Genomic DNA, 11,210 nt, shown 5'->3' with positions numbered 1-11,210 from the left:
ACTCCAAACTCATTGGACATAATATATTTTCATCTTCATAGTTACGATTAGGTGATGTGTTATGTTTTTGAAGCATATCTTTCAATAATTCCAACAATTCAATGAAACTTTTATAAGTTCATCCACTTATTGTTTTTAAATTGAATAATTTTAAAGTTGTTGACAATCGACTATCGACTAAAGTAAGTACATCATGGGTACAATTATTGCTTTAAATCAAACTTCAAAGAATCATACACATGAACTAATTCTAAGTTTTTTTTCATCAACATCACGTATCTTGTTCTCTAAACGATCATTCACCTCTGCTTCGAAAGTTTTTGTTGTTTTGGAAATAGCAAGAACATATAATATTTCTTTATGCAAATTGTATAACTCTTCAATATGTTAAAAAAGAACAAATGATAGTGTATCTCCCTTAAAGCTTGATATATTTGATTGAGACAATGAGCATGAGGACAATAAATTGTTCCATTGATAAGTTTTCCATTTTGGTGAGCAAATTGCAAGAACTTGTCAACTTCCTTCTCATACTTTACACTAATGCGATGTACATTCATTCAACTCCTTTCCATAACTATGTACTTTGCAAACTCCATCTTAGCACCACATTCAATATGAAGTTCTCACTTTTTAATAGAATGTGAGACCTTACCTATTCAGGAAAATATTTTCCATAATTTTGTAAGATTTACGACAACAAAAATCTATTATCTTAAATGTGATAAAATTTTGATAACATTTCGCATTGATCTTCAAAATACAAGAAATGAAAATCATACTATATCACAATCAAATACAAACTCAAAGAATAAAACAAAAGGTTTTGAACCATAATTTTATCAACTCTAAGCATAGACTTATAATCTGTATGTATTAATAAATTATGAAAATAATTTTTTCAAAGTCTCCAATTGAACAATTCAACATTTAATATAAATGACTAATATTTAATTGTTTTACACTAAATAACAAAATCATGCAATATCGCTCAAACATATTCCAATAGCACATAACAATATTAAGGATGAGCAAATCAATTCAATGACATTCATCTATTTTTGTGATATAATATTCTAAAAAACATCTCAATATAAATTTTAAAAAACAAAGATGAAGAGTTAGACCATTATTTTTAACGACGAATGTCGAACCATAGTTCAATCAATTAAAACTCTATATTTCAAGACACTCACACAGATAAAAGAAGAACGTTACTTAGATCATCAATGTAAAAGTAAACAAGCTCGTGGAGCTACCACCATCGTTGGAGAAGAGATAAAAAATGCCAAAATCATTAAGAGAAAGTGAGGATGAAAAATGCATGGAAAGAAAGTATATGGAAAAAATATGTCAAAACGTCATGTAAAATAAGAGAAACTTTTAATAATAAAAATATCACTATGCATTTTTCATATTGAAATACTTATAATTAGATATTAAATTAATAATATAGAAATTTTATTAAAAATCTCTAATTGTGTGTGTGTGTGTGATCGGGAAGGTGTCATATACTCAATATGAATGTTTTAATAAAGATTTCTCTAACACACGTAATTTTTCCTTTAAATGTTGTAATGATGAAATATTTGCATTTATTAAATAATCAAATTATTATTTGTATGAGTTGTACCACCGTTTGGGGAAAAAAATCTCATTAAATGCTACAATGCTTAAATATTACATTTATTAAATAATCAAATTTATTCCATGTATGAGTGCGACTAGAAATATTAAATCTGTCAATTAATGTTTCCATATTTTGAGAAAAAAAAAGTCAATGTATCAAAAGAAGATAAAACATAGAGAACATGAAAGAATAATAAATAAAGTTGATCAAACCTATGAATAATAAATAATATACATATCCAATATATCAAATAAGTTTTGACTTCTTATAACCGATATAACTTGCATATCTTCACTTTATTACCTCGCATTTATTTTCTTGAAAGAGAAAAAAAAAATCTAAAGAGACTCGGTGAATAAAGAAATAAGAAATTAAATTTTAAGTGAAATAAATCTTTCGTATTGTTATTTTCTTAAAGATATACAAAGGATATCTGTCCAATTTTGCTTTAAGTTAGGGGTGGGCATCGATTAGATTTTTAATGATCCAATCCACATCCATTTTAGATCCAAATAATTGGATTAGATTTTTGACCTAAATCTATTTTTTTAGCAAAAGTAGTTTGGATTTTTTTAAAATTCAGATCCAAATATTTGGATCAAAATTTAAATCCAATCCAAATATTTGAATCAAGTTCAAAATTCATAATCCATTTTTTATAAAAGAAATTTAAGTTGAATTTTTTAAAACTTGTGTCATTAAGGCCCGGATGACCCGGATGGGCCCGACGACCCGGACGGGCCCGACGACACGGACGACCCGGACGGGCCCGACAACACGAACAGGCTCGACGACAGAAACGGGCCGGACGACCCAAATGGGCCGGACGACCTGGACAAGCCAAACAAGCCAGACGGGCCAGACGACCCGAACGGACCCGTCCAAACAGTTGGGCCCAATCGGGTAGTCGGGCATGTTTGAGTCGTGGGGCCCTTCCGAGTACGTCAAGTTCGTTAGGCCCGTCTGGGTCATCGGACCCATCTGGGTCGTTGAGCATGTTCGGGTCGTGGGGCCCATCCGAGTCATAGGGCCCATCCAGGACGTCAAGCTCGTTTGTGTCGTAGAGCCTGTCCAGGTCGTAATCCCCGTCCGGGTCGACGCGCCTGTTCGTGTCATCGTGCCCATCTGGGTCGTAAGGCCCGTGTAGGTCGTCAGACCCGTCCGGGTCGCCGGGCCCGTCCAGGTCGTCCACCCCATTCGGGCCCGTTCGGATCGTTGGGCCCGTTCGGGTCTTTGGGCCTGCCTGACTCGTTCGGTTCTTCAAGCCCGCTTGACCCATTCGGGTCATCGGGCCCGCTTGGCCCGTACGGGTTTTCGAGCCCGCTTGGCCCGTTCAGATCTTCAAACCCGCCTGGCTCATTCGGGTCTTCGGGCCCACCTGGCTCATCAGGTCATTAGGCCCTCCTGCCCCGTTCGGGTCATCGGGCTCACTCGAATTTTCCGGATCGTTGGGCTCGATCGACTCGTTCGCTTTGTCGAGCCTGTCTAGCCCGTTCATATCTTTAGGCCCGCCCAACCTCTTATGGTCGTCGGGCCTGCCCGATCCGTATAGGTTGTCGAGCAAGGCCTGTCCAAGTCTGAATTTAGCATAGTCCATCTTAATCTTTAGTCTAACCCAACTAAAAATTTAAATTGAAAATTTGGATTGGATTTTTTGGATTATCCACATTTAAAAATCTTGATTTATAAAATGGATATCCAATCCATAAAATATATAAAATATAGATTAGATTGAAATCCATATCCATTAAATGGATTTTAAATGGATTGAATTTTTTAAAAAATGGATTATAAATGGATTGAATTGGAGCAAAAGTGGATTGGATCAAGAAAATTAGATTTTTAGTCCACCCTACTTTAAGTAATGTAAAAAGATTTTGTCATGTTCTTTTTTCTCAATTGTGTTTAAAATGTTTTTATTCTTTTATGAACGTTTACGTTGTTTGTAAAAGGTCGTTGAAATGTTTTACATACACATTAGGGGCCTTATCCCGGCACCTCTAATGGTTTTTTCTTAATCTCCAAAAAAAAATTAATTCATGTTTTGCCCTTTACAGTAAAAATAAAAGTAAATTTTATCTCTCTTCTATTTAATACATCACTCCACTCATGTACCCCCAATATTTAATTTGACTTAACCCTACGGCAGCAACCCTTTTTTTCTCGTCATATCTTGTTTCTTCTCTTCGCATTGCAACAGTTGCAGTCTTCACCTTTAGATCCAAAGTCCAGTTTTGCTATTGTGTTATCAATTGAATGTTTTATCTATGCAATCCGTGTTTAAATTAATAAATGAGTTTTGTTTAAATTTATTTTTGGAAACAACAGAAGTGGAGTTCTGTAAAGGATTTTTTTTTTCATATAAGGCAATTATGAATGTCGACATCCGATTAAGACATTTATTTTATGGATGTCGACATCTGATTCATGTTTTTCTAATTATAGTAACGGATGTCACTTTTGAATTGAAACATTATGAATGTCGACATCCGGTTCATATTTTTGAACTGTTTATTACAAATGTCAATTTTAAACTACACTATTACGGATGTCGACATCCAGTTAAGGCATTTGAATTGAGGATGTCGACAACCGGTTTCTTTTTTTGCAATTGTTGGTTAATAGTTTTTTAAATACACTATTACAGATGTCGACATCTGGTTGAGACATTTGAATGGTTAATGGTTTTATTTGTTATGTTCTGATGAAGTGATTTCACAAACTTAGTTAATTTTTTTAGTTATTAAGATAAAGATTTAATAAATATTATATTTATTTATTTTAATTAATTATTAAGTTTATCACAAAAATATTTTAATTTAAGAAAGGTATTAAAATATTTTAGTTTAAGAAAGGTATTGAAATACTTACTGAATATGGAAATGTAGAAATGAATGTCAACTCTGTAAGTCAGATGTCCACGTCAAAGCATTTTATTTTTTTAATTAATTTTTTATTTAAATATTTTTTTGCCTTTTTGATTATTGATCCGATATATGTTATTTAGTTATATAAATATTGATTTAATAATTTATTTGTTTATTTTGTATACATATGATATTATATCTAAATAAATTATTTTTTTACGTTATAATATTTAAAGTTTATAATAAAAGATAAATTGTATGTGGACATCTATATAGTTTAGTAACGAATGTCAAATTTTTGAGTTGGATGTCCACGTCGGCAAGTCATTATAATTTTTTTTTAATTTATCATTGAAATCATTTTTGTCCTTGATTACTCCAGTATATATTATTTAGATATTTAAATATTTATTTAGTTATTTATTTGTTTATTTTCTTTACATATGTAATTACATCTAATTAATTATTTTACATTATTATTTTATTTTGTAATAAGAAAACACCGGATGTGGATATCTGGTATAATTTAGAAATGAATCCCAATGTAATTGTCTGAATCGGATGTCGACATACGTAATAATTCAATAAATCAGTCACATTCGTATTGAAAATCCAAAAAATTGTGAATCGGATGTCGACATCCACAATGCAAGCCGGATGTCGACATCTGTAATAATCCAATAAACCAGCTACATCCATAATGAAAACCAAAAGAATGTTATCTGGATGTCGACATCTGCAATGCAATTTTCTGAACCGGATGTCAACATCCGTAATGATACATAACAAAATTCAAAAAATGTGAACCGGATATCGACATCCGTAATAATTTTTTTTTTAAATGTGCTATGAAAGTCTACTTCCGTTGTTTCAAATAACAGATTCAAATTAGCATCTCATTTACAAATTTAAAGATGCATATAACATACAGAATGCAATGCAACACAAAATAAAGGATCCAAAATCAGAGGGGAGAGAAGACAGAAAAAAAAATGATGTATGTGGAAGAGAAAAGGAGTTGTTGCGGTAAAAAGGGACTAGGTCAAATTAAAAATTGGAGATACATAAGTGAGTTACTGTATTAATTATAAGAGAGAGAAAATTTATTCTTTAATTTTTAGTGTAGAGAACAAAGTAGAAATTAAATTAACTTTTAAAAATACAGAATAAATAATTGAGGGTACATGGAGAAGCCCCTTACACATTACCCCTTACACATTACCCCTAACCTGTCTAGTGTTTCTGTTACTTCAATATATCCTCCCAAAAATTCACCTTATTCTTAAACATTACCAGAAGTTTTGTCCAATCAACTTCTCATTACCATATTCGTACATAGGATGATGTATGATGTACTCATACACAAGGGATCTCTGGATGTGTTTAGTAAGTAGTATGACAGCTTTAGGACCCACAATTAAAAAGAATCTAATTTTGTATATATAAAAGTATCATAATATATTTAAGGTTTAATTAATTGCAAGGTACCCAATTTGGTACTAAAGTGTCAAATTGGTACCCGCTTTTAAAAAAGTGTCAATTGCATCTCAATTTTTGAAAATTGCTTCAATTAGGTCCCTTTCAGACAGAGTTGACTAACGCCGTTAGTCAACGTGCCACGTGTCAATATGTGGTTTTTTTGATTTTTTTAAAAAAAATTTTAATTTTTTTTAATTTTTAAATTTTTTTTAAAAAAATTTAAAATGCCACGTGTCAAGTCCCTATGTGTGACACGTGGCATTGTAATGCCACGTGTCGGTGTCACTATCAGATGTCATTGTGATGATTTTGATTTAGTCCCCATTTATGTTTTTTCGTTTCAATTTAGTACCTACTTATGTGTATTTGATTCAATTTTGACCTAATAATTTTTAATAATTAAAATATTTTTTAATAAAATTAAAAGTAATTAAGTATAAAAGTTTAAAAAAAAATAAGTATTTGATATTTATATTAAAATTTAGTGATAAAAGTCATTTTAGTACTTATAAATAGCATAACATTCATACAAATAATAAATTTGGTCTGAAATTGAGAGAAACATTATAAATATTAGTACTTAATTTTGTAAAAATATTTATACTTAATTATTTTTAATCTTATAAAAAATGGATTACAAAAATATTTTAATTATTAAAAAAAAAATTGGGACAAAATTGAATCAGATACACATACTTAGGTACTAAATTGAAACAAAAAGACATATGTGGGGATCAAATCGAAATCAACACAATGACATCTAATAGTGACACTGACACGTGGCATTATAATGCCACGTGGAACTGACAATGCCACGTGGAACTGACAATGCCACGTGTCACACACAGGAACTTGACACATGGCATTTTTAATTTTTTTAAAAAAAAAAATTAAAAAAAAAATTAAAAATTAAAAAAAAATTAATTTTTTAAAAAAAAAATCAAAAAAACCACATATTGACACGTGGCACGTTGACTAACGTTGATACTCTAGTACCAAACTGGGTACCTTACGATTAGTTAAACCTATATTTAAGTACCATTTATTTTTTTGTATATAATTGTCTTTCGAATTAAAAGTTGACACATGATTAATTATAAGTTTATTATTGTAACAAAATAAAATCAAATTTTGTATATATATGTACAGTAAATAGTTATTTTATATCTATGTTATAAAAAATATAAATAATTAATAATTGGCTAAGTTATTCAAAAAGGGTTAAGCTTTATTATACATAACTAAAATAGAGGCTACCTAGAGTAGTTAAAACATATCCAAGAACAGTATTCACATCCTTTATTGTGACTCAATTAATTCCAATGTTGTCATCAATTACATATAACATATCAATTTTAATTCATTTATAATTTTATTAAAAATTTTAATAATTTTTAATTAAGTATTATTAGATCTGGAAAGTCTTTAAAATCTCTTAATAATATTTTTTAAAAGAAGTTGTTGCGAATTCATAAATGAGTTCAAACGTATAGAATATAGATGAATAATATATATATATATATATATATATATATATATATATATATATATATATATATATATATATATATATATATATATAAGTAGAACAATATTTTTTTTTAATTTGGAGTTTGAAATTGGTGTATTGATTTTTTATATGAGTTTGTTTAGTGCTCATTAATATTTAGTGTTGAATTTTACTTATGTCTCTCCTCCAAAAGTATAACAATAGTATCAAAATCTATAATTTATCCTAATGACCTGCTCTACAATGGTACAAAAGAATTTTTTTTTAATTTAGAAATATGTGTTTTAATGTTAAAAAAACTCATACTTAAAGAGAAGATTTATGTTTATTTATATTATTTTTACTAAAGCTTCTAGGTAAGAAACATAAGAGAAGTACAATTGTCATCCGATTGTTTGTATTTTTTAATAAGCAATTAAAATCTTGATGTTTATACAATGTAAAATAAAGTTATAAAGTTATAAAGTTGGGCGTTAAGAAAGAAGTTCCATATATGGTAAATCTTCAACACCTAGTTTATGAATCAAATCGAAATTAGAGTTCAACAACTCAAGCTTCAATTAGTAATGTCTAAAAGGGTAACTTTATCTTTGGATTATGCTCTTCAAATTAACCAATTAGTAGAAACCCTTTTAGAATAGTTAATTATATATCACAAGAACAAATCCCTGTACCATCTCATGATTACAACTATATGATGGTTCAAGAGAGGGGAGACTTTAGCACCATCTAAGAATGACATCACATTCTTTCAAGCAAATATGGTTCAACAAGAAAATCTTATTTTATGAGAAAAATAGGTACATCTTTTATAATTTTAATTGAAAACGCCTCTTAAATTATTACTAAATCATAATATTAATTATTGTTTATTTTAATTATAATTACTTTTTTCTTCTGTCTTCCCTTTTTCTCTTTTGTTAAAAAAATTAACTGAAATTTGATTTTCCGAGTTAGTTTTCCAACGTGGAAACTCCTGTTCTGTGTTGAGAATAAGCTCAACGAGAATGGAATTTCCAACAAATGGTCTAGTTCCTACAGTACTGTTGGCAAGAATCTATTTTTAAATATTCTTTGAAAAAAATTATGTTCTAAAAAAAAAGAAAAAACAAATCAGCTTCAACAACCACATATTCCTAAGCGAATCGCGATTATCAAGTGCTGACAAACCTACTACACGCAATTTCACGCAAGTACTCTAATCTCAAATCATAGCTGTCGAATTCTCACGGTGGGATAGATCAAAGGGTGCAAACACCACATCATTTTTCACAACATAAAAACAAAGCACACATTTCGAAGTTTAAAAAGCCACACTCACGTCTTTCCATTTCCAGCCTGGCTTCCTACCATGTTGTTCATTGCGGGGTCCACAACCCAACCAAACCACAACAAAAATCCAAAAATACCCTTGCACCTTCACAAAAAATACACTCCTAATGTTTTTCTTCTCTGGTTTCCATTCCCTGGTTTCGTCACCATGCCACCGACACTGTCATTCACACTCGCACACTACCTTACGTTGTTGGTGACAGTTCTGTTAGTGGTCGTCGAAGCGCATTTGCCGGCGACCGGAATCGCCAGCGAGCTTCCCACGTTCCGCGAAGCGCCGGCATTCCGCAACGGAAGAGAATGCCGCAACCGAGCGCACGGAGAGTCAGTCTTCCACATCGCGATGACGCTGGACGCGACCTACCTCCGCGGATCCATCGCTGGCGTGTTCTCCGTGCTGCAACACACGTCGTGTCCGGAGAACGTTGTATTCCACTTCATCGCCACCACGCACCGACGTGCAGAGCTCCGGCGCATAATAACGACGACGTTCCCGTACCTAGCCTTCCACCTCTACCACTTCGACGCAAACCTCGTGCGGGGCAAGATCTCGTATTCGATCCGACGTGCACTGGACCAGCCGCTGAACTACGCGCGGATGTATCTAGCTGACTTGCTCCCGGCGAACGTCAGGCGAATCATCTACTTCGATTCCGACCTCATCGTTGTCGACGATGTGGCGAAACTTTGGACAATCGACCTCCACTCTCGTGTGCTTGGCGCGCCCGAATACTGCCACGCCAACTTCACCAATTACTTCACGCACCGCTTCTGGTCGAACCCGAGCTACGCGGCGTCGTTTAAGGGACGCGTCGCCTGCTACTTCAACACCGGTGTGATGGTGATCGATCTGTGGAAGTGGCGAGAGGGAAGATACACGGAAAAGCTCGAGACGTGGATGCGTATCCAGAAGCGGAACCGGATCTACGAGCTCGGATCGTTGCCACCATTTCTGCTTGTGTTCGCCGGCGACGTGGAGCGCGTGGGGCACCGATGGAACCAGCACGGTCTCGGCGGCGACAATCTTGAAGGTCTCTGCCGTGACCTTCATCCCGGTCCAGTGAGCCTCCTCCACTGGAGCGGCAAGGGGAAGCCGTGGCTGCGAATCGATTCGAAGAAGCCTTGTCCGTTGGACAGTCTTTGGGCGCCGTACGATCTCTTTCGGCACTCTCCCTCGCTGTTCTCCGATTCGTAGATAGGGTTTTGTCGAAGGTGCATGGTTTTACCGTGGGGACTGATTCACAAGATTGTTGCTCCTCCGCTTGAACAAAGGGTGCGGTATGAAATGACGCGTAAGGGCACGCGAGTGTTATTGAAATTTGTTTACGCGTGGTTGAAGGGTGATGCTTGTGTGTGTTTGGAGGGTATGATACGATACGATTGGTGTCATCGTAGCATAGATTTGGATGAAGATGATTGGATATTTATTATGTACAATATTCAGGGTAGATACTATACTATAAAGTATTCGTGGCTCTTCACCGATTCTGCTTTCTTGCCTAGGATGAGGATTCTTCGGCTAAGTTGTAGTGTTCTTTAGTTTTACTGATGAATAAAAGAATCAAGTCTGGGTGGAATGGTTTAAATGGCAATTATCATTATGTCTGTGTGAGAGAGAAAAATAGAATTAATAATTTGTTCTTTTTGGTATTATAATTTTAAAATAATAGTGTTAGAGTTTAATTTTTTTCCACAGATAATGAAAAAGCTCAACAATTGATCTTAGGTAAGATTGTATCAAATTTTCCATGCACATTTAAAATTATTGATTTTAGTGTTAAATTCGTTTCTTCATTGATTTTATGAAGTTAAAAATATTTAAAAGAGTTATACAAAGATTTCTGTAAACTAATTTTAAAAAATATTTTTGAATTTATTTTTATTTCAGAAGAATATGAAAAAAATTGATCTAAATAAACTTATATTGATAAACTAATCTTAACAAAACTAATCTCAATACGCTCACGATGTTATTTTAAGGAATAACTTATAACTCGATTACATTACAAGAGTTCAAATTTATCATGAGAATATTACTACTTCAAGTTTAAGATCAAAATACTAATACGTCAAAATGATTGAAAAAATATATATAATTATTGTTTATTTTCTTTTTAGACTTAAATAATTTTGGGTCTCTATTTTTATTTTATTTTTTCTTTTTCAATTAGAAGACTAACCGTATATATATTCGGGTTGTATTTTTTTATTTTATATATTAAAATAATAAAACAGTAAAAATATTATGTAATAAAATATTATGAAAATTAAGTTATATTGTTGTAAATATTATTATTAAAATAATAAAATAGTAAATCTAAGTAATGTGATATTAATTTTAATTTTAAATATAATTGATATCACAATTGTACAGTTGATTGATTTTACGAAA

General features: G+C 32.3%; 1 protein-coding gene across 1 annotated transcript; it reads left to right on the top strand.

Moving 5' to 3' along the window:
* Positions 1-8,796: 8,796 nt before the first annotated feature.
* LOC114179341 (probable galacturonosyltransferase-like 3) lies at positions 8,797-10,410 on the top strand. Its single transcript, XM_028065658.1, has one exon. The coding sequence runs from the start codon at positions 8,838-8,840 to the stop codon at positions 10,011-10,013; it is 1,176 nt and encodes a 391-aa protein (XP_027921459.1). The 5' UTR covers positions 8,797-8,837; the 3' UTR covers positions 10,014-10,410.
* Positions 10,411-11,210: the final 800 nt, after the last annotated feature.

The sequence above is a fragment of the Vigna unguiculata genome, chromosome 3 (assembly GCF_004118075.2).
Source record: "Vigna unguiculata cultivar IT97K-499-35 chromosome 3, ASM411807v1, whole genome shotgun sequence".
Taxonomy (NCBI): Eukaryota; Viridiplantae; Streptophyta; class Magnoliopsida; order Fabales; family Fabaceae; genus Vigna; species Vigna unguiculata.
The sequence above is the reverse complement of the archived record's forward strand: the minus strand, read 5'-3'. Positions and strand labels throughout refer to the sequence as shown.

Bases quoted from the DNA above. Each gene is read 5' to 3' on its own strand.
- LOC114179341 (XM_028065658.1), top strand. From the start codon at position 8,838: ATGTTGTTCATTGCGGGGTCCACAACCCAACCAAACCACAACAAAAAT.